General features: G+C 36.4%; 1 protein-coding gene across 1 annotated transcript in view; it reads left to right on the forward strand.

Annotated features, from left to right (window-relative positions):
• Positions 1 to 7,190: 7,190 nt before the first annotated feature.
• Snx2 (sorting nexin 2) overlaps positions 7,191 to 25,433 on the forward strand; it is an 80,814-nt gene continuing 62,571 nt past the window's right edge. The window contains exon 1 of the mRNA XM_046459991.2: positions 7,191 to 7,350. Coding sequence (XP_046315947.1) covers positions 7,243 to 7,350 — 108 coding nt within the window. The 5' untranslated portion in view covers positions 7,191 to 7,242. The remainder of the gene's footprint in view (positions 7,351 to 25,433) is intronic.

The following is a 25,433-nucleotide window of genomic DNA, read 5'->3' on the forward strand; positions in this document are numbered from 1 at the left end:
AGAAATTCTGGTGAATACATTTTTTTTCCACCAATTTGGAGATTACCTCCTCCCTTCCTCTAATCAAGAAGACCCTACAATAAATATTTCTAACAAAACAACATATGTTTGCTTTAGTGTGAGAACAAGCTAATGCCACTCCTGGTTGGGCTCTGGGGTATATGTTGGAATTGGATGGCTAACTGCAGAACAAATTCAATTAGGTGAAATAGTGGCCCTATGTATTGAAAAACTAATTGATTCTCACAAGACTCCAAATATAATGGGTTGGATCCCCTGGGACCACAGCTGTCCCCTAACTTCAGGAACAGAAGAATGGGGTAGGGATGGATTTGGAGAACCAACTTCCAGTCTCTGTCACAGGAGAGAAAAATGCATTCATGTTGGATTGACAACAAGGTGGACTGGGGACTATGGAGAACTGGAAAACATACGTCTACAGAGATCTGGGACATATATAGCCAGATCTTTTAATTCCTAAAAGAGGAGTCAGAAATCTGGGTTTTTATGTGAGATTTCCTGATTCTTGAATATCGCAGTTGATTAAAATATTAAAAACTACTATGGGTCCAATAAAACCCATCTGTGTCAAGTCCACAGGCCGACAATTTGCTTTCTTTGATCTTAAAGAATTGGCCCTGTTTTATTGTTAGATTTATTATTTTCAATCAAACAACCAGTATTGATTGAGGACTACATTATATAAGGTACCATGTCAAGGGCAGTGAGGACAGAAAGATATAATCTTTCATTGGAACAAGAATGTCTCTGATGTAGTAGACAGGGTCATGACTAAAATGGAAAATTTTTGGTTGCAGTAACTATTTTTTAGTTTCGTTTATTTTGTTCAGTTTCGGGTCCACTTTCTTTACCTAGCCCACAAAATTCTTATTTTCTTAGGTCTTTTCTCAATATTTAACAGTTTCTATTACCATTTGAACTTCTTTAAATAATTAACACTATCCCTAGATTTCTGTATTCATATAATCTCTTGGAAATATCAACTATTTTCTTTCTCATTTTATTGCTAATATTCTATTCTACTGAAAATTTATTTTAAGGTTTTTTTTTCATGCACCAATCCTTATAAAATTAACAATATACACATTTGTCATAAATTGTGTCTGAACTTTAGTCATTATCTTCAAAAGGATATGGTCTGGGACAAAAATTTTTGATACATAAGTGTCTACAACATTCATCCCTGTATTTCCCAGAAGTAGAGAGTTGAAAGCTGTGGATAAAGAAGACCAGAGTTACCCAGTCAATTCTCTTAGGAAAAATAGTGAAAGTAAACCACAGCAAGTTTTCCCCTGCCCTAGGGATAATGAGTCAACCGACCTTCTAGCTGTCCTCTAGCACTGTCATAACAGGTAGAACAGAGTCAGAATGACTATAAAATTTGCAGGGTGCAATGAAAAATGAAAATGTGGGACCCCTTGTTTAAACTTATTAAAGAGTTTCAAAATGGTGACAGCAGAGCCTTAAAACCAGCAAAGAGTGCTCCTGCATGCAAGCCCTGTGTGACTGCACAGGTTTTATGCCCATGAAGTCAGCTGTGACTGCAATAGTAGACATCTGGACACCTGTGGCCAGGGGAGTAGGGAGTAGGTGGCCAGTAGGAAAACATGATTCAGAGATAGAATGGGATTTTTTTTTTTTTTTTTTTTTTTGTTACCAGGGATTGAACTCTGGGGCACTGGACCACTGAGCCACATCCTTAGCCCTATTTTGTATTTTATTACAGACAGGGTCTCAATGAGTTGCTTAGTGCCTTGCTACATTGCTGAGGCTGGCTTTGAACTCATAATCTGCCTGCCTCTGCCTCCGGAGCCGCTGGGATTACAGGCGTGTGCCACCATGCCCGGCTAGAATGAGATTTTTATTTCAGGAGTATTTTGGGGGTGAGATAGGCACAAGGGCAGGAAGAGAATGTATACAGGTTTTATGCTTATTTGTTTTTTCAGATGTTGAAGTGATCTGCATGCCCCCCCACCTTTATGGTGTTCCATAAATTTTAGTGAAGAAATAGCTATTACAAAAAGATGCTTTAGTCTATAGGACTCTGCAGCCATGCAGGGACTAGAGATATAGTCATACTGTATAATCATTTCACAGCCATGAAATGATTATAATGTGGCTGATTAGAGGTTGATTGACACTTTTATAGTAATAATAATTTATTTATTTGCATTCATGGTTGATGAGTAAAAGAACACTATGCTTGACTTTCTTCCTCCCTCCCTTCCTCACATCCTTTCTTCTTTTCAACAAATGTGAAGACCTTCATTACCTTCCAATTAGAAATGGAACTATTTTCACTTAATGATAATCACTCATACTTATTTAGTTAACCAAATGATTATTTCCCCCATTATAATTGCAAAGATCACAAAGAATTGTCTTGTTTGTTAACATGACCTGTGGTGCTATGTTAAAACAAAAGACCTCTTCCAGGTCTCCCTCCCTGTCCTGTTCCTCTAACAGCCTATATACCATTCTATCCATAGCTAACTTTTATTTTTTACTCTTTATTCTGCCTTCCAAAATCCTATGTCCCATAGAAACATTTTTTTCTTTTTAGTATTGAAAATTAAACCCAGAGCTTTATATATGCTAGGAAAGCATTCTACCACTGAGCTATGTCCATAACTCTCTTTTAATTTTTTTTTATTTGAGATAGGGTCTTCCTAAATTGTACAGGCTACCCTCTAAGTCATGATCCTCCTGCCTCAGCTTCTGAGTAGCTGTGTTTACAGGTGTGTACCACCATGCCCAGCTGAAAATATTCTTTAAATTCCTCATGTTGTGTATGCTGACACTGACCTCTACTTTTTTTTTTTTTTTAGCAATTAACCTTTCTTCCTTTGTAGGGAAAACAATATTGCTCTCTGATGTGGACTTTTTCCATTTCCTGTACTTATACATATAAACAAGTTTATGTATAGATGCACTTTCTGGTAAACTAATTGCATCAATAACCCCAATTAATGGCTTCACTTCCTATTCTGATCCCAGGTATAGCCATGTAAAAGGCTTTAAAAGTGCTTTTTATGTTGTTTTTCTCAGGTATTTTATCATAGCAATGGAAAGCTAACTAACACAGGTAGGTTGGTAGGTAGGCAGTGAAACAGAGAAGAGTTAAAGTTGGAGTCCAAAGTCAATCTGCTGGCAGATTTCCTTCTTGTTCAAGGAAGGTTAATCTTTGTTCCATTATGACCTTCAACTAATTAGATGAGGTTTACCCACATTTTGGAGAGTAAACTGCGTTACTCAAAAACCAATTTAAATGTTAATCTCACCTTCCCCCCCCCAAAAAAAAAAAGCCCTTCAAAAACATTTAGAATAATATCTGATCAAATATCTAGGCACCATAGCTCAGGCAAAGTGACACATAAAATTAACAACCTCATCATTTTTAAAAAATCCATTAACCATTCACCCTCTTCAGTTATTATCTTATTTATTTAAGGTATTTGATACTACAAATGGTCTCTTCTTTGTCTTTTTACTTTCTTTGTAGCCCTGTCTCTTAGATTGTTTCTTACATCTCTGCTCCTTTTCAGTTTTCTTTATGGTAACTCTTCCTTTGCTTGCTTCTTAAATGAACTTTAGGACTGTGCTTCCTAGACTACCTGAGCCTTCTAATGTACCAGTGCCTTTTACCACTAAATCTGTAACTTCCTGTCAGCCCTCTCTTGAAGCTTCATTCTTTCTTTGATTCATTAGAGATATTAATAAAGTATCTATTTTGTTGAGTGCTAAACATTATGGTGCCCTCTAAAATGGCCCCCTATATTCCTGCCTCCTGTCATTGACAACCTTATTTCACCCTCTAAGTGTGTACTTCAAATTAATGGAGTACAGTGATTTTGATGTCACTTTTTTAAAAAAAAAATTTTTAATATTTATTTTTTAGTTGTAGTTGGAAACAATATCGTTAATTAATTAATTTATTTTTATGTGGTGCTGAGGATCAAACCCAGGGCCTCGCTTATGCTAGGTGAGCGCTGAGCCATAACCCCAGCCCCAGATTTTGATGTCACTTTTAAGATTAGGTTACAAAAGACTGACTTTTATCTTGCTCACACTCTCTTACTTTCTTTTTATACCTATCTTATAGTATTCATCTGTCTTAGATTCTTCATTCTAAGGGAAGCAAGTTGACATGTTATATGAGAATTTTCATGGAAAGTCTGGTGTGGCAAGAAACTCAGGTTTCCAGCAAACAGCCAGCAAGGACTTGAGGACTGCCACCAGCCATGTGAGGGATCTTGGGATCAACTTCTCTCCAAGTGTTGAAATGACCATAGTCCTAGTTAATAACTTGATCACAGTCTTATGAAAAACCCTGAATCAAAGGTACCAGCTAAGTTGCAACTAGAATCCTAACCAACAGATATCAAGATAAAATAAATACTTATGGCTTAAGCTGCTAAGGTTTTGGACAATTTATTTATTAGGGGAACTAATACAGGGCTACTAAGGATCCAATGCCAACTAAGAAATGGTCTCTGAGATCAATGATCCTCCATTCTATTAGAGGTGATAGAAGAGCATCTCTGATCACAGTATGATGTGATAGGTGTTAGAAAAACATACAATGAAAAGCAACCAATGGGAAAACAGAGAAAAGACAATTTGCTTCATAATTAAAGTTGAAGAACCCATTCATTAGATTTTATTTTGTTATTAAGTGAGGAGGCTAAGATATTTGATGAAAATGAGGAGAAAAAGATGGTAGGTTACTCGAAGAGAAAATGAATTTTTAGAACTTCTGCTGGAAAGAACAGTTGAAGCCATTATAGAGAAAACATAATGATATGTATGCAGTGTGGAGTTGGGGTTGAAGATCATTGACCTACAGGATCGTCAATCTTAGGTTGGGTTTACTTTGCCAAAGGTTCTAGCAATTGGAATATAGGATTAGAGAAGCTGATGGCTAAATTTGGGATTTCAGAGAAGATGAAACAGAAAAGCAAGGGACAAAGAAAGAAGATGAGTTGAGAAAAATAGCAAGACAATTCTTATAATTCTGAAAGAATAGGGACTAGAATAGAATTTAGGCTGAGTGGGGAAAGAACCACTACCGAACTGCAGAAAATTTGTGGAAAATGTAACTGATTCTTCTACCAATCATGAGCGCTCAGGGAGCAGCTGTGACTTGATTTAAGCCCAATTCATGTATTACAACCTTGAGTTGGAGACTTACAGCTAAGGGTGGGAGAAAGGTAATTACCTAGAAGGCAATACAGGTATACTACAATGAAAATAGTGAAAGGCTACTATAGCAGGGATTTTTGTTTCTCTACATAGTTCATCATTCTCTCAGGCTAAGTGAACCCCTGTTTTTTTTTTAAGGAGGAAAATAATAATTACACATCCTAGATTTATGGTTTAGATATGATGTATCCACAAAAAAGCCCATGTGTTAGGCAGTAAATGAATGTTTTGAGGTAAAATGAGTACATAATTATGAGAGCTGCAACCTTATCAGTAGATTAATCCATTTGTTGGGTTTATAATTTTAATGGACTATTAGGTGGTCACTGTAGTCAAGTTGAGTGCAGCTGGAGAGAGCAGGTCACTAGGGGCATGCCCTTGGGGATTATATCATGTCCCTGGATCTTCACACACTCTCTTTCTGGTTCCCTGCTGCCATGAGCTGAGCAGATTTCCTTCACACACCACAAAGTTCCACCTTACTTCAGGCCCAGAGCATCATCAGAGTTGGCCAAACCATGAACTGAAAACCCTGAAATCATGAGCCCTAAATAAACTTTTCCTCCTCTAAATTGTTCTTATTGGGTATTTTGGTTATAGTGTGCAAAGCTAACATACCTAGTCTCTCTTGTAGCTAGGGATGATCGTGTAACTAACAAATTAGTCAATTAGATATAGACAGAGAGGTGTGTAAAATTTCTGTTCAGTGCTCTTAAAGGGAAAGCAATGTCATTCTGTTTTCCTTTCACATTTTTGCCAGTTAGAATGTGGTGAAATTGTGGTGGTAAGACAACTTGAACAATTAGGAAGAGATGCTTCTTATGGAGGGCAGAGCATTAAAAGCTTATATCCTTGGAGCTTTCATACCAACCCCAGTTCTCAGAAGGAATAAGTAAACATGTACCTTTTTCAAGTCAAGTTTAATGTGGGTCTCTTTTATAAGCAGTAGAACTAATATTTCAAGTAGTTTAGATACCACTAAGAAAGACATGCTGGAATACAAATGACTATAGCATAAGACAGAAAGTAGAAAATAATACATAAAGGTACAAGTAAAAATGAAGGATGCCAAGAGGAGCCATCTCAAATCAGGCTTTGAACTTATTAGGAAATTAGTTTCTAAACTGTGACATACTCCAGACTGTCCGCAACTGGTGGAGAACAAGCCAGGAAGTGTGAATATGAGTTTCTTACCAATCGTCTGATTTTCCCACTTTTTTTTTTTTTGGTGGTGGTGCTAGGGATCATGCCAGGCAAATGCTTTACCACTAAGCTACCACTCTACCCTTCATACTTTCTAACCCTGTAGCGGAAACAATATTGTAAGGTTCATGATGAAATTGCAATAAACTACAGATGACAAATTATTCAATGGCTTTTTGTAACCAAGAGCTGCACTAATAGCCACTAGTCATATGGGGTTATTTAAATTAATTAAAATGAGATAAAATTAAAACTCAAGTTTTTCACACAGCACATTTCAAGTGTTTTGTGGTCACACGTGGGCCAGTGGCTACCGTCTTGGACAGCCAGATGTAGAGCATTTCCATCACTTCAGAATGTTCTTTTGGACCGGTCCAAACAAAATTGAGAGTATGTGCCTTGCTTCCTCAGTCTGTACAAACTCCAAGCCTAAAGAGTGGTTCCTCGACCTTTTCTACTTCCTAAAGGAAAGCCACAAAAATGGTTCACAGAAATCATTTGGCCTAGCCCTGCTAAGAAGGTGCTGCGGTAATAAGAGTCCAGAATTCTTCCTCAAGTCACCAAGTAAACGGCGAGAAGCAGGCAATGACCCAGACACGGAGGCGGGGGCTGAAGCCGCGAAGGGGCGGAGCTGAGCTCCGAGCGCTCGGGGAGGTCACCGTCACGAGGCCGGGGGCGGGGCCTCGCGCTGGGCGGGGCCGTGGGAGGCGGGCCGGGGAGGCGGGGAGCCTGCGGGTCGGCGCGCCAGCCTGGCTGTGCGTGCTCACGTGACAGTTCCGCGAGGCCCAGCTCGCGCAGTCGTCCGAGCGAGCGAAGATGGCGGCCGAGAGGGAGCCTCCTCCGCTGGGGGACGGGAAACCCACCGACTTTGAGGAACTGGAGGACGGAGAAGACTTGTTCACCAGCACTGTCTCCACGCTAGAGGTCAGACTGCATCTCCGTGGGTTCCGTGCTGCGCTGCTCCCCGCGTCTCTCCTTTTAGATGCCGTTACCCTAACCCAGCTTGTCCCTTCCCACCCCCAGGGCTAGCAAGACCAGGTGGGTGACACCTGTGACGGACCCCACCTCAGGTACCTGTCAGTAGGTTGGGTAATGGCCTGGGCGGTAAGGCCTCCTCAGGAGAGCAGCTTGCGGGCCTTGGGGACCGACCTAATTCTCTAAGGGGCTGGCAGCGTCCGGACCGTGCATCGCAGCGCCCTTTCCCCATTCTACCGGCCCTTCTTGGTGTCAGTTGCACCTCTTCTTTCAGGCCAGAGATGGTCTTGTCCCGGGTGCCAGCATGCCGCTCGGCACTCCCCTGGGGCTTCCCTAGCCCCTTTGAAGAAGTGCTTGGTTTCTCTCTTCCCACGGGAGGGTGTGCCCTGAAAGGGAAGAGCAATGAAGTGAGCTCAGAGTGGCCGAGGGTCAGCCAGGAGCATTTGGGTGCACTTTCTTAGGTCGTGGTCCTTAGTGGACTGCTGGTTCCCCTCGAGGTAAAAGCTTCTGTTTGGGCTATTGAGTAGGTAAATGCATTTGCCTATTTTTGTTTGTCTTTAGTTCCAAGACCCTTTAGAGACCTTAGTGTTTAGAAAATTTTAAAGTTGAAAGGAGGGAGTAGTTCAGGAAACGGCTTTTTTTTTTTTTCTTTTAAGCTAACAGGGGAAAAATAGACACAGTTCTCCACTCCTTTTTCCTCTTTTCTCGCATGATCAGCGATCTCTGAAGCGGAATGTTCCTGTTTTTGTCAAAGGAAACACCCTCTATGAACTTATGTGTATTGGACCGCCTATGTCTAGTTCATGTTTTAATTACGTTACATTTACTAAAAACATACACACCTAAAATCCTAATTTTAATTGTGTTTATTAAAATGTAAGCAAATTTCCTGGAAGGTTGTTTACCACAGACTATCCTTACTGCTAAAGTGCTTTCTTGATCTGTTCACCTCTACAACAAATAAGTTGGAAATTACTGTAAAATATCTACTTTCAGAATTTTTAGCTACCTGAAACTGGGAACTTCCGGGAACCATTTTCAGCACTGACCACATTCTGCTAATTGGTGCAAAGTTCCAGCTAAACCCTACCTCCCCTCAGATTTTAGGTTCCCTGGGACTAGGGATAGTACCTTGATCATCTTTGTGTTCCTCACAAAACCTTGAATATTTGCATTTATTAGATTTTTACTGGATTGTCAAATTAGCATCCCCTAAGAATTAGTGAAATTTTTTTTTTCTGGATATATTTGGGAGGCTTAGTATCTTTTTTTTTTTTGCTCTTTATGCATGTTATACAGCTACATTGGCATGTTCAAAGACCTGTATTCTCATTGGAGAATAGAAAGGTTTTACATAAGAATCCAAACAAACTTGGTTGACCTGTTTGGAACTTTGTTTGGAGTGAAGTAAAAGGAATCATATTTGCCATGTGGATTGGAATTTCTTTTTTTTAATATTTATTTTTTAGTTATAGTTGGACACATACCTTTATTTTATTTATTTATTTTTATATGGTGCTGAGGATTGAACCCAGGGCCTCGCATGTGCTAGGCGAGCATTCTACTACTGAGCCACAACCCCAGCCCGTGGATGAGAATTTTTAAAAAGTATGTTTGATCATTTTTCAGTGATAGTCTACAAAGTTTGATTAGGAAAACTTAAATTTATCGTGGTTAATGCACATGAAAATTGTACATAAAGTTGACGTTAGTTATTCATCTTAAACTCCATATTTCAAAAATTCATTCAGGTTATTAATTTTTAGAAAGTAGTATGGCTGTGAGATTTGTAAATTCAGATATTTTTTCTCTCAAAATGTTTGGGGAACTGGGTATGGTGGTACACACCTATAATCCCAGAGGCTTGGGAGGCTGAGGTGAGAGGATTTCAACTTTGAGGCCAGCCTCAGCAACTTAGTGAGACCCTGTCTCAAAATATAAAATAAAAAGGGCAGGGGATGTGATTTCGTGGTTAAGGCCCCCTGGGTTCAATCCCTAGTACAAAAAAAAAAAAAAAAAAAGTTTGGGGAAGGATATATAGTAGTATTTCTTAGTTTACCAAACTGTTTTAAAGGAATCCTCTTTCAGTACTTCACGTTCTATTAAATAGTGCTTCTCAAACTTTTTTGTATTGGAAAAGCCACAGTATTTATGTTAAAAATGCAGATGCCTGCACCTCACTTGAATATCCATGCTTAATAAGTGTTCTAGATCAGAGCTTTTCAGACTTTTTAAAGTAAGTTACCTTGGGATATTGTTGAAGTGCAAATTATGATTCTGTAAAGCTGCAATAGGGCCCATTATTCTACATTTTTATCAAGCTGTCCTTGTGGTGCTTCTGAGCCATAGAGAACACTAAATTGCAAGGCCCTAAGTAATATCAAGGGAGATCATCTGCTTTTGATACTTATTACCTAAGAAAATGTGTATTGCCTAAGCTGTAAATTAAAAGTAATACTTAAAAACAAATGTCTTTTAATTTATTTTATTTTATTTTTTTTAAAAATATTTTATTTTTTTAGATGTAGATGGATGCAACACAATGCCTCTATTTTTATGTGGTGCTGAGGATCGAACCCAGGTCCCGCCTGTGCTAGGGGAGCGTTCTACCGCTGAGCCACAATCCTAGCCCATGTCTTTTAATTTAAAAGGGAAAAGAAAATCAGAGTTTTTAAAATTATGTCATTCAGATAGACAACTTTTTCATTTGAGAGTATTTGATCTGGAGTGGGGGATCAGTTGAAACCCACGTAAGTGAAAATCATACACAGCTTCAATGCCATAATTGTTCAGTTTATAATGCCTACACATTAGTTTATCTATATGCCTATGTATATATTTTTAACCCAATTTTAAACTCATTCCTTTAAGAAGGAAAAAACTCATTTTCTTTCAAAATTAGAAAGTCACATAAAATTGTATTAAGTAAATAAAAGATGTTTCAAATGTCTGCTTTATGTTTCCATTGTGACTATAAGACAAGAAAGTGGCGAGAGGCTAGGTTTAGGGCAGAGAAAGGATTGAGAAGAGAAAGAATTTGGCAAAATTTTATTTTATTTTTTTTGATACCTGAAAAGTATTTTTATCACTTCAAAAAGAACCCTGTACCCTTTAAGATGTTTAGATGTCATCTCTCTTCCCTTTCTCTAACCCACCTGTTTTGAATCCTAAATAGCCAATAATTTGTCTCTTTATATTATCCAGTTCTGGATTTTGTAGGAATGGGATTATATTGTTTTGTTTTGTTTTCCTGTGACTGACTTTTTTTCACTTAGCATGATGGTTTCAAGGTTTGTAGTACTGTAGTATATATCCATCCATCATTCAGGTTTTTTAAAAAAATTTTGTTTGGTTTGTTTTTGCTTTTTGGTATTGGGGAATTGAACCCAGGGCCTCACACATGCTAAGCAAGTCCTCTTCCACTGAGATACATACCCCCTCAATCTCAAGTTTTTTTCCTCCTTTTAAGATGGCATCTTGCTATGTTGCCTTGGCTGGTCTTCAGCTCCTGGGCTCTACTGATCCTCTTGTCTCAGCATCCCTGAGTGTTTTGATTACAGGTGCCCACCACTGCACCCAGCTTTTTTCATGATATTAATGGGGTCCTCTAAAACAAATCTTTTACATTTAATGAAGTCAAATTCATCTATTTTTTCTTTTAGTGTTTATGCTTTCAGTGTCTTAACAAGAATCCTCTGTCCCAAATCCAAGGTCATGAAGATTTACACCTGCGTTTTCCTCTAAGAGTTTTATAGTTTTAGCTCTTATATTGAGGTCTGTTAGTCAGCTTTTTCATCGCTTTGACAAATACCTGAAAAAAACAACTTATAGGAGGAGAGATTTATTTTGACTTAGGCCTTCAGAAATATCAGTCCATGATTGGCTGGCTCCATTGCTTTGGGCCTGAAGTGAGATAGAGCGTCTTGTCAGAAGGACATGGTGGGAAAGCTGTTCAGCTCCTGGTAGCCAGGAAGGGGGCAGGGGACATTGATCACTGGAGAAAAAAAGGGTTTAGTGCAAGAAATACTCTTCCAGGGTTGCCCGTAGTGACCTTATTCCTCCAACTAGGTCCCACTAGCCCTGTCCTCTGCCACTTCCCAATAATTCATCCAATTATTAAAGAATTAATCCACTGATGAGATCAGAACCCTCATGATTTGATCACTTCCCAAAAGCCTCTCCTCTGAAAGTTGTTGTGTTGGGAGCCAAGTGTAAGTTTTGGGGGAACACTTCAGAGCCAAACTATAACAAGCCTGATCCATTTTGAGTTAATTTTTGTAGATGGCATTAGGTAAGAGTCCAACTTTGTTATTTTGCATATGACAATACAGTTGTTCCTGCATCATATGTTAAAAAGATGTTAAAACATATGATGTTAAAAACATCATATGTTTCTCCCATTGATTGATGATCTTGGGACACTTGTCAACAAGTCAGTTGACCAAATAGGTGTTTACACTTGGTTCTTTATTAACCTCAAATGTGAGTCAGCTAAATTTAAGGTGAATACCACAGTATTTTCCTAATGTTATCACATCAAAATGTTTATAGAGAATTTTAACTAGAATTTTCAGATGAGGTATTCACAGGCCTTAGAATTTCTGTCCTAACATGTAACTCCAGGCTATAAGTGCCCAGAAGATAACATATTTGGTTGGCTTCAGTAAACACTTATTTATTCTCTGCTGTAGTGTTTTGTTTTGTACCAGGGATTGAATCCAGGGACGCTTAACCACTGAGCCACATCCCCCGTCCTTTTTTAAATTTTTATTTTGAGATAGGGTCTCACTGAGTTGCTTAGGACCTTACCAAGTTGCTGAGGCTGGCTTTGAACTTGTGATTCTCCCACCTCAGCCTCTCAAGCCTCTGGGATTACAATCTCTACTATAATATTTATATTAAAATAAGAGTACAAAGATCAGCAAAACACTATAAGTCTTTGAAGATGGAAAATCTCCAGTAGAGAAGGAAAAGATGTACAGAAAATTTTGATACAGAGAGATTATATGATCTGAAAACATAAAATGCCAGTGAAATGAGAAACTAATTCCTATCACATTCTTTAACACATAGTGAATGAACAATGAATGTATCTTTTGACTAGGAAAAGCTAATTGACGAGGTAGTATTTAAGAGAGTTCTTGAAGAGTGGAATGAAATTTTGAAGTGGGGAATTGACAAGGGTCTCTCTGAGGTTCAGATTCTCTGTGTTCAATTCTAAGGAACCATAAATAATTTTGAGTAACTGAATGTAGAATGTGTTATAGGCTTACTATGTAGTAAGATTGTGAAGAGTTCTCACATTTGTTATGTAGGCAAGTGAAAGGAATGGAAGATTTGCATGGTTGTAACATTTTACCTAGGAAGATTAATATGACCACCTGAGGGATAAATTTGAATGGGAGGTACCATTGTTGGGTTGATAAATTGGAAGCTTTTTTATAGAGCAAAGTACAAATAATAAAACAAGGGATTTGATGCAGTAACAGATGAAAAGGTAACATTTGTATGGCTCCCTCCTTTTAGATCATTTTTAGAGCAAATAATTATAAATTTATTTGGTTGGATATATGTTAGACCAATAAAGATAATTATCAGGCTGGTGGTGTAGCTCAGTGTTAAGCATGCTTGCCTAGCATGTACAAGGCTCTGGGTTCAATTCCCAGCACTACAGTAAATAAAAATGATAACAGGTAGCTAGAAATACTAGATGGGCTAGAGATGTAGATTTGAGAGTCTGTCATAAATTTGTTCAGTGATAAAGCTCCACCTTTAAAAGTACCAAATTTCCAAAAAATCATTATAAATTATCTATGATTTAGAGGGGAAAAAACAGTAACATGGTTAAAGGCAATAAGCATGAAAAATTACTAGAAAGGAATTTATGAAGAAGCATAACTCTAGTTTACTACTTTCCCTTTTAGAGCCTGTTTAAAAATAAAAAATAAAAAAAGTAATTCTGTGAAGTTACCTGAAACAGGAATGCTCAAATATTTTTGAAGATTTTTTTTCCTGAAAAAAATAAGACTTGCCTTCAATGTTAGTTTTGCAGATGCTCACTTTACTATGAAGAGTTGAATAGTTCATACACAATTGAACAGTTCTGTTTTATTCCTCTGATGATAGTTTTTAGTTGATATGAAGTTCATTCCAATTTTGTAAAGTTTACTGTAACTTTAATCAAGATATAGAACAGTTCAATCACCCCAGTAAATTCTGTCATGTTGCTCTTTGTAATTAACTCCTCCCATTCCCCAGCATTTGGCAACTACTGATCTGTTTTCTGCCTACACTTTTGTCTTTTTCAGTATGTCATGCAAATGAAATCATACAATATGAAGTTTTTTGAGTCTAATTTCTTTATTTAGCATAAAGCACTTAAGAGTCATCAATGGTATTTCATGTTGTTTGTATTTATCACATGTATTTTTATCTATAGTTTTTATCGTATAGTATTTATAGTATAAATATATCTATAGTGTTTATTTATAGTATAGCATTTATAGTATAGTATAGTATTTATCTGTAGTTCATTTCTTTTTATTGCTGAATTTAGTATTCTTGGTGTATATATGTACCACTGTTTATCTGTTCATCCCCTGAAGGACATTTTGGATTGTTTCCAGTTCTTGACAATTATGAATAAAACTAGTATAAACTTTTCTTACAGGCTTTTACATGAGCACATGTTTTATCTCTTTTTTTTAAAAAAAAATATTTTTCAGTAGAATTTATTATGACATATAGTACACAAATAGAGCAAAACTTCTCATTTCTCTGGTTGACATTTTATCTCTTTTGTGTAAATGCTTTGAAGAAGGATTGCTGGGTTGTGTGATAAATGCAAACAACTTTATAAAAAAAAATGCGAAACTATTTTCCCCAGTGGCTGTATCATTTTGTATTGCCATCGTCCATGAATGAGAATGTTAGTTGTTCCACATTCTTTTCAGGACTTCTTGTTAATTTTTATTTTAGGCAGTGGTAAGCTTGATCAGGTTTGTCCTGGCTAGCAAGAATTGATTGTTAAATTTTAAGGAATTTTGTGAATTAGTTTAGGAAACTCAGCCATTATTAAAAATTAAATTGATAAAAACTTACACTAGCAGTATAGGTCAGTGGTTATTATCTGCTATCAAGGTTACCTGTGTGTTTTTTTCATCTGTTTGGTGAAAAGTATAAGTCTTCCCAGTTCTACATTTAGTGAGAGATAACCAGCTTGCCACTGAAAAAGCCAAAAATCTTTACCATAGGTCTGCACACAGCTGACTTTTAGCCTCCCATCAGTTGTGTAGTATTATTATTGGTGTTTTTTGGTAGTGGTGGGGATCAAACCCAGGGTTTTGCACATACTAGGCAAGCCCTATACCATTGAGTTACACCCTCAACCCTACCTTGTGATTTTAATATACCCTCCCTAATGATTAGTGATTCTGAGTTTATCTTCACCAACTGACTTCTGTCTTTTTTGAAACATCCTTTCACGTCTGTTATCCATTTTAAAACTTGAGTTTCCATGTTAAATTTTTAGAATACTTCATGTAGTCTGAATGTGAATCCTTTGTCAGATATGTGTTTTCTAGGAATTTTTTCCAAGCCTGTTGCTTGTCTTTTGTTATTAACCTTTTCTTTCACAATGCAAAAGTTTATCATTTTGATAAAAGAACATTATCCTTTCTGTTTTCATTTATAGAACTTTATTTTTTTAAATTTATTTGTTCGAATTAGTTACACATGACAGTAAAGTACATTTTGACACATCATACATAATGGAATATAACTTCTCATTGGTCTGGTTGTACATGATGTAGAGTTACACAGGTCATGTAATCATATATACACATAGAGTAATAATGCCTTTTTCATTCTACTATCATTCCTACTCCCATGTCTCCTGCCTTCCCTTCACTCTCCTCTTTTTGGTCCAAAATACCCACCTTATTGTGAATTAGCATTCACTTTAAATGTCATATAGAATATAAATCCTTTGCTAACTTTAACCCAAGGTCACAAGGTTGCTTTTATTTTCTTTTACAAGATTTATAGTTGGTAGGTGTTTCATTTAGGCCTAGAATTCATTTTGAGTTGGTTTTCATATGAGGTATGGGCTACACTAGCCTTTCTTTATTGAGTTGTATTTGTATATTTGTCAAAATCAATTGATCATTGTATTAGTCAGCTTTCTGTCATTATAATGAAACAACCTGACACAATCTGCCTATGAAGTAAAGAGGATTATTTTGGTTTATGATTTTGGTGGTTAAAGTCTTAAGAGTGAGTGGCCTTAATGGCTTGGGCTTTTTTGTGAGGACAGCACACCAGAGCATGTGTTAGAAACAGCATGGTCACATCTCAAGCTAGGAACAGAGAAAATAGCTGGTGGTGGGGGGGGGTGGTGTTCCATAGTCCTTTTGAGGCCATATTCCCAGTGATATAAGGCCTCCCACACTCTAAAGAGTCACAACACTTAACAATAATGCCATTCTGGAGACACAGCCTTTAACATGGACCTTTGGGAGACACAACTCATTTGCATACCATAGCAATTTTGTATGTCTGGCCTATTTCTGGACTCTGCTTCATTGATTTATTAACTATCCTTTTGCCAGTCTACATTGTCTTCATTACTATAGCTGAGTCTTGATAATAAGTGGTACGAGTCTTCTGATTTTGATATTAAAATTATTTTGGCTATCCTTGTTCTTTTGTCTTTCCACATGATTTTAGAATCAATTTACTGATTTCTATCAAACACGCTGCTGAAATTTTAATTGGGATGCATTTTTTGAATCCATAGATTAACTTGGGGAAAATGAACATGTTAACAAATGCAGTCTCTCCATTTTCTAGACCTTAATTGATTTCTTTATCAGTGTTTATAGTTTTCAGCATATGGATCCAGCACATCTTTTGAGAGTTCCTACCTAAGTATTTCATGGTGTTTGATTTCAGTTTTGCTGCTTTTCTTTCATTTTTACATTTTCTTCATTAGTTGCATATTGACCCTGGATGCTGTAACTATGCTAAAACCTCATTAGATCTAATAGGTTTTTATGTAGTCATTGGGATTTTCTGTGTAGATAATTATGTTGTCTGTAGCTAGAGTTTTATTTCTTTTTGTTCCAGTCTTTGTTCCTCTTTTCCTCTGGATGCCTTATTGCACTGATTGGGACCACCATATAATGTTGACAGGACATGGTATTAGAGGGTGTCCTTTCTTTTTTTGTAGTTATAGGAGAAAAATATTCTTTTTCATTCATATATATATATATATATATATATATATATATATATATATCACATACATACATATATATATTATTTGTAAAGTGTCTGTGTGTAGATAAACTTCATGTGGGTAAAATACTTTTCTTTCTATTCCCTTTTTGAGAGAAATCAACATCATCTCATAAATGGATGTTGATTTTGACAAAAGCTTTTTTTTAATCTATTGTGATTATCATATAATTTTCTCCTTTAGTTTATTTATAAGGAAGATTATAGTGATTCATTTTTCAAATGTTGAATAAGCCTTTTCATTCCTGGGACAACCCACAGACATAATATTTTTATTCTTTTTATATATGGCTGGATTATTCTGCTAATATTTTGTTTAGGTTGTTGTGTCTATATTCATGGAAGGTAATGGTTTGTAGTTTTCTGTTTCTTGTAATGTCTGTCTGGTTTTGTATCAGAAATGCTGGCTTCCTTAAATTAATTGGGGATTTTTTCTTATTTCATATTCTTGAAGAGGCTCTGTGGAATTAGTCTTAAGTCTTCCTTAAATGTTGAAAGAACTCTCTAGTGAAATCTGCTGTAGTTTTGTGCAAAAGAAGACCTTTGACTACAAATTTAGTGTTTTAAATAGACTATTTTTTCTTGGTGAACTTTGGCAGTATGTGTATTTTAAGGAATTTGGCCACTTACTCTCAATTGTGCAATTTATGAGCATTAAGTTTTTCATAATACTCTTTATCATTGTATTATTGTGTCTGTGGATTCCATGGGTGATGCCTCTCCCCTTTCATTATTGATAATGGTAATTTACATATTCAGGGTTTTTTTGTTTATGTGTTTATTTTAGTCTTTCTTGAAGTTTGTAATTTCTTCTAATCTTTCCAGCTTTTATTTAGCTTTTGTTTTCATTTTTTTCTATTTGTTTTGAATTCCATTGATTTCTGTTTCTTATTTTCCTTTTAGCTTTATGTTTACTTTGCTCTAAGTTTCTTAAAATAGAAGGTTGGATCATTTACTTGAAACTCTTTTCCTAGTATTAGTATTTAGGTATATAGTTTCCTATGTGACTTTTTTGACCTGTGTTAATTAGTATGTATGGTTTAATTTACAAAATACGAGAACTTTCCAGACAACTTTCTGTTACTAATTTCTTGTTTGTGCTGATGCTATATAGTCTGTGGTTGGATGGAGTGTTTAGACACGTGAAATCAAATTGGTTAAAAAGGTTTTTCAAGTGTTCGCTGCCTTTCCCTATTAACTGTTGAATTGTTCTATCAGTTATTGACAAAAATGTAATGTCTCCAAGTATAATTCTATTTATTAATTCTTCTTTTAATTAAATCAGTTTTATTTAGCAGTATTTTGAAGCTTTGTTAGCCACCGGCATTTGGGATTGTTTGTGTCTTTTGTTGAATTGATCCTTTTATCATGCCCTTCTTTATTCCTAGGTAATATTCCTTATTCTGAAGTTCACTTTGATGTTTATAAACATTCCACCTTTCTTTTTTTTATATGACATTTTTGGCATTGTTTTATTTTTAACCTGTGACTTTTAAATTAGGGTTTTTTTTGGTGTGTGTGTGTGGGCAGCATATTGTTGTGTAGTTAATTTGTTAATTTTGTATCCATCTCTTCTAATTGGTGTGTTTAATGTAATTACTGCCATGGTTGGATTAGATCTATACCATTTTATATGCTTGCTGTTTTTCTTCTTCTGTTTCTTCTTTTCTCCTTCCTTTTGCATTACTTTAGTGTTTATTGGCATTTTAATTTATCTACTGGATTTTTTTTTTGCATTATCTCTTTACAAATATATATTTTAGTGGCTACTCTAAGAATTGCAATAGACAAACCTAACTTTTGATGTTCTATTAGTGTACTGCCCCCTTTCATGTTATAGTTTTCATATGTACTAAATATTCATGTACTGAAAACCTTATCAGGTAAAGTTACTATTTCCATTAGTCATACCCATTTTTTAAAACGAGTTTTTTAAGTTGTAGATGGACATATCTTTATGTATTTAAGTTGTAGATGGACTTAATATCTTTATTTATTTATTTTTTTATGTGGTGCTGAGGATCAAACCCAGTGCCTCACATGTGGTAGACAAGTACTCTACCACTGAGCTACAACCCCAGCCTAGTCATACCCATTTAAAATAACTAGTTTATCCTGTTTCTCCAGTTAGTTACTATTTTTGAGATTATTTATTTAATTCTGAAGGTCCAAGTATTTGTTACTTTCTTCTATTGTATGTTTTCAGCCTAAAGAACTTGTAAGTAGCGTTTTAGAGTTGCCCTAGTGACAACAAATTCCTACAGTATTCTTTCATTTGAAAATATCTTTATTTCAGTTTCATTGTGTTGTTTGTGGTGCTGGGGCTGAAATGCTTTTGGGTTTTTTAGTTTTTGTTTCAAGGCTAAGCACTGAAACACATGCTGTGCAAATACTGTACTGGGCAATATCCTCAGTTCTTTTTATTTGAGATGAGGTCTCCCTGAGTTGCACAGACTAGGCTCAAACTTGTGTTCCTTTTGCCCAGCCTTCCCACATTCTTGATCTCCTCACATTTTTAGTGGATATAAAATTCTTAGTTGACAAGTCTTTTTGTTTGGCACTTTAAAGATTTCATGTCACTGCTTTCTGATCTGATCTATGATTTCTAATGTGAAATATGTAGTCATTCTAATAATTTTTCTAAATGTAGTTTTTTGTGATTTTAATTACCTCAAGTTTAACTTTTTTATCTTATCAGCCACTTTTTATGATGTAACTTTTTATGATGTAACTTGTAATTTTTTTCTCTCATTTGTCCTGTTCGGAGTTTGCTTATTCTTTAATCTGTAAATTTATGTCTTTCATCAAATTTGGGAAATTTTTGCCCGTCATTTCTTGAAATATTTTTCCTACACAGCTTTTCTTTGTCTCTCTTTCTAGGACTTGGATGATATAAATTTTTAATATTTCATGTAAAAGCAATCTATGCTAAGCCTCAGGCTAGCATCATTCTGAATGGAGAAAAATTGAAGGCATTCCCTCTAAAATCTGGAACAAGACAGGGATGCCCTCTCTCACCACTTCTGTTCAACATAGTTCTCGAAACACTGGCCAGAGCAATTAGACAGACGAAAGAAATTAAAGGCATAAAAATAGGAAAAGAAGAACTTAAATTATCACTATTTGCAGGTGACATGATTCTATACCTAGCAGACCCAAAAGGGTCTACAAAGAAACTATTAGAGCTAATAAATGAATTCAGCAAAGTGGCAGGATATAAAATCAACACGCATAAATCAAAGGCATTCCTGTATATCAGCGACAAATCCTCTGAAATGGAAATGAGGACAACCACTCCATTCACAATATCCTCAAAAAAAAATAAAATACTTGGGAATCAACCTAACAAAAGAGGTGAAAGACTTATACAATGAAAACTACAGAACCCTAAAGAGAGAAATAGAAGAAGATCTTAGAAGATGGAAAAATATACCCTGTTCATGGATAGGCAGAACTAACATCATCAAAATGGCGATATTACCAAAAGTTCTCTATAGGTTTAATGCAATGCCAATCAAAATCCCAACGGCATTTCTTGTAGAAATAGAGAAAGCAATCATGAAATTCATATGGAAAAATAAAAGACCCAGAATAGCAAAAACAATGCTAAGCAGGAAGTGTGAATCAGGCGGTATAGCGATACCAGACTTGAAACTATACTACAGAGCAATAGTAACAAAAACAGCATGGTACTGGTACCAAAACAGGTGGGTGGACCAATGGTACAGAATAGAGGACACAGAAACCAATCCACAAAACTACAACTACCTTATATTTGATAAAGGGGCTAAAAGCATGCAATGGAGGAAGGATAGCATCTTCAACAAATGGTGCTGGGAAAACTGGAAATCCATATGCAACAAAATGAAACTGAATCCCTTTCTCTCGCCATGCACAAAAGTTAATTCAAAATGGATCAAGGAGCTTGATATCAAATCAGAGACACGGCGTCTGATAGAAGAAAAAGTTGGCTGCGATCTACATACGGTGGGGTCGGGCTCCAAATTTCTCAATAGGACACCCATAGCACAAAAGTTAATAACTAGAATCAACAAATGGGACTTACTCAAACTAAAAAGTTTTTTCTCAGCAAAAGATACAATAAGAGAGGTAAATAGAGAGCCTACATCCTGGGAACAAATCTTTACTCCTCACACTTCAGATAGAGCCCTAATATCCAGAGTATACAAAGAACTCAAAAAATTAGACAATAAGAGAACAAACAACCCAATCAACAAATGGGCCAAGGACCTGAACAGACACTTCTCAGAGGAGGACATACAATCAATCAACAAGTACATGAAAAAATGCTCACCATCTCTAGCAGTCAGAGAAATGCAAATCAAAACCACCCTAAGATACCATCTCACTCCAGTAAGATTGGCAGCCATTATGAAGTCAAACAACAACAAGTGCTGGCGAGGATGTGGGGAAAAGGGTACACTTGTACATTGCTGGTGGGACTGCAAATTGGTGCAGCCAATTTGGAAAGCAGTATGGAGATTTCTTGGAAAGCTGGGAATGGAGCCACCATTTGACCCAGCTATTCCCCTTCTCGGTCTATTCCCTAAAGACCTAAAAAGAGCATGCTACAGGGACACTGCTACATCAATGTTCATAGCAGCACAATTCACAATAGCAAGACTGTGGAACCAACCTAGATGCCCTTCAATGGATGAATGGATAAAAAAAATGTGGCATTTATACACAATGGAGTATTACTCTGCATTAAAAAATGACAAAATCATAGAATTTACAGGGAAATGGATGGCATCAGAGCAGATTATGCTAAGTGAAGCTAGCCAATCCCTAAAAAACAAATGCCAAGTGTCTTCTTTGACATAAGGAGAGTAACTAAGAACAGAGTAGGGTCGAAGAGCATGAGAAGAAGATTAACATTAAACAGGGATGAGAGGTGGGAGGGAAAGGGAGAGAGAAGGGAAAATGCATGGAAATGGAAGGAGACCCTCAGAGTTATACAAAAGTACATACAAGAGGAAGTGAGGGGAAGGGGAAAAATAATACAAGGGGGACAAACGAATGTCAGTAGAGGGGGCAGAGAGAGAAGAGGGGAGGGGAGGGGAGGGGAGGGGAGGGGGGATAGTAGAGGATAGGAAAGGCAGCAGAATACAACAGACACTAGTATGGCAATATGTAAATCAATGGATGTGTAACTGATGTGATTCTGCAATCTGTATATGGGGTAAAAATGGGAGCTCATAACCCACTTGAATCAAATTGTGAAATATGATATATCAAGAACTATGTAATGTTTTGAACAGCCAACAATAAAAAATTTAAAAAAAAATAAAAAAATAAAAGTAACCCTCACCCTAAGCCTAAACTGCAACCTAACACTAGCCCTAACCCTGATAATAATCTATAATCTAGCCGTAACCGTACCCTAGCCCTAAAACAAAACCAGTGTATATCCCTAAACTTTAACCAAAACAAAACCCTAACCATACAACTACTAACTAAATTTAGCCATAATTCGAGTTCTAACCCTAACCCGAAAACTAACCCTGAATCTGACACTGACCCTAACAATAACCCTTACTCTAAACATCACCCTAACCCTAAAACTAGCAGTAATTGCAACACTAGTTCATACATTACCATAGTCCAATCCTAGCCCTAACCAAACCCAAAATCAAGCCCTAATCTGAGCCTTAACCCTAGCTTTAAATGTAACCCTAAACCTAACCCTAACCTAGAACATAGTTCTAAACTTTACCCTAACAATAGCCAGAATTCTAACCATAACCGTAGCCCTATCACTATCTCTAACAGTACCCATTACCCTAATCATAACCATAACTCTAATTGTAACCCTAGGCCTAACCCTAAACTTATCCCTAACCCTAACATATTTCATTAACCTAAACCTAAACTGAACCCTAAACCTAAAACTAACATTACCCTAACTCTAACCCTAATGCTAATTCAAGCCTTAAATCTAAACCTTAACCCAACCCAAACCCTAACTCTGCCCCTTCCCATGATAATATACCCAGCTCTAACCCTGAACCTACCACTAAACCTAATCTTTATACTAGACCTAGCCATAAACCTAACCCTAAAACTATCACTAGCCCAAATCCTAGACCTGACATTTGCCCTAGCCATAATTCTAGCCCTAAAGTTAACACAAAACAAACCCATAACACTAACATTTACCCTAGCCCTAAAAAAAAAAAAAAAAAAAAAAATATTTCAAAGGTTCTGCTATTCTGTTCTTTTTTTTTTTCAATTTAGATTGGATATTCTCTGTTCACTGACTTTTTTTATCTCAACACCTGTAAAAAGCCTAAGAATTTTACCCTCCTTGTAAGCTGACAATTTAATCTGTTTTATGGTGGCTGGGAGAAAACACGATAAAGGATTTTATTACTCAAAGCATAGCAAGAAACATAAGCATATGTTTGTGACAGTTTCCCTGCCCCTCATATTCCAATAAGGTGAGGTAGATTGGCCCAGGTGGATTCTGTACCTTTGTTTGTTAGCCATAAGCTGAGGAACCCTTATGCTAAATTATTTGTAATAGGCCATAATCCTGCCTGTTCTTAGTGCTGGTGAATACATCATCTTTATTAATACTACCCAGTAAACAAACCTGGTCTTTGCTTTGAAGAGACTCTTACCTCTCTCTTCCAAGGTTGTTTACTATACAATCTTTCAAGAAAACATAGTCCAAAACAAGAGAACAAATTCCTTTGTTTGCAATATGTACAGAAACTTGAGACACCCTGGAAATTCTGGCAGACTGCTTTGAGTCTATTCTACTATTCTACAAATATGCAGCTTGGAGGTAAACCCATGATTTATGTAGGTTCATTCATAGAATTAGGGGGATCTTCTCCAGGATATCCCTTCCACCCACTGCCACCTCACTCTTTACTTCTTAGAGATCTCTCTTCTTAGTTCTTCTGGCCAGAAACAAAACTTCTGTCAGAGTTTTAGCTACCTGCACTGTCACATACTTGTTGAGCTTGGGTTAGCCTTGCAGGAAAGCAGATCAAAGAAAGGAAAAAGAATACCAATGAGGATTTCTGCCACTTCTCAGTATTGGGTTTTTTTCCTAATTCACTTGGCTGAAGAATTAGATTTTCTCTTAGGTTTTTCTATGTTAGCATTATTGTCACTGCTAATGTCATGAGGCTGACACTATATCTGCCTTAGGTCAGTGCCAGGAAAGAAAATGGGGGCGAAGAAATAAAAGAGTTTCCCATTCATATTCTATAGGTTATAGGGGCCCTCATGTTATGGCCAGAAATACAAAGAGTTTTTCTTGGAGTCATTACTGCTCATATCTATATAAAGTTTTCCAATTGGCAGTATCCTCAGGAAAATCCAAAACAGAAATCAAGAAAAAAATTGAAAAACTGACCCTTTTAAGAATAATTTTTCACGTTTTAGCTCATTCCTGAGTCTGACTGCTATTATTTATTTTTATATTATTGGTTTTTGTATTCTATTCAGAGTTCTTACTGTTAATCTGTAAGGGAGAGAAAGACTATAATGAGTTTCTTTGGTCTTGATTGGAATCCACAGCATCACTTTTTAGTTTAAGAGATATTAGCAAAAACCTTAAAATTTTGTATTAAAACTTTTCTGTACACTACGAGGTGACGCTGTAAGGGAAGAAAATATACACATTCACTAAGAATACTGCTGACTACTCAATTATGTATCTTGGACAACTGTAGTTTTGATGGAACAGAACCTCAGCTCCAGACAAAGAAGCCATCAGTGTTCCCTTTCACCATTGCTTTTTCCTCCCACAGTTTTATCCACCTACTGGAGAATAGCTCTTCTTGTACTCACTAGGAACCTAGAAAAGGCATGGGGAAGCAGGGACAGAAATAAGTAAGTCTTCAAAGCTTTTACTGAGTCACTGACCATGGCTGTGTCCTGAGCAGTAGAAAACAGCCTTCTGCACTGTTAACAATGGACAGACACCAAAGGGAAAGTAGGCCTTTCCATAGCCTTTACTACAGTTGCCCACCACCCACACCATTCCTATCCCACACTTCACTCTTAGGTTCTACACTATGAGACAAAAGGGTTGCTTTATGTTATATCTATTTTAAACAACTAAAGAAGAAAATGTTCACTCAGTTATTAAGATTTTTGCCATTTATAGTTTGCTTATTTCATTCCTCTTCAGCATAAAGAATTTCCTTTAGGGGCTGGGGTTGGCAGAGTGCTTGCCTCGCACATGCGAGGCACTGGGTTTGATCCCCAGCACCAAATAAAAATAAAAACAAAAGATATTGTGTCCATGTATAAATAAGAATTAAAAAAAAAAAAAAGAATTTCCTTTAGCATTTCTCTTAGAGATGACCAGTTGGAGATGAATTCTCTTATTTCTACTTCATCTGAAAACTTTCACTTTTATTCCTGAAGGATATTTTCACAGTTTAAAGGTTTCTGGATCAATAGCATTCTTTAAGCACTTTAAAAGTATTCTTCCACTATTTTCCAGCTTTCATGATTTCTGAAGAGAAAGCCACAGAAATTCAAATTGGTGTTCCCATGTAAAAATGTGTCTTTTACTCTAGATCCTTTCAATTTTTTAACCTATGTCTGTCATTTGTAGCAGTTTGATGATGTGTGTAGGCATCATATTATTTGATTTTATCCTCATTAAGGCTCGCTGAACTTATTATTATCTATAAATTTGTCTTTTCCAAATTCAAGATGTTTTAGCCACTGTTTAATTAAATACTTCT

The sequence above is a fragment of the Marmota monax genome, unplaced genomic scaffold (assembly GCF_021218885.2).
Source record: "Marmota monax isolate L192 unplaced genomic scaffold, Marmota_monax_Labrador192_F-V1.1 WCK01_AAM20220418_F8-fsc00006, whole genome shotgun sequence".
NCBI lineage: Eukaryota > Metazoa > Chordata > Mammalia > Rodentia > Sciuridae > Marmota > Marmota monax.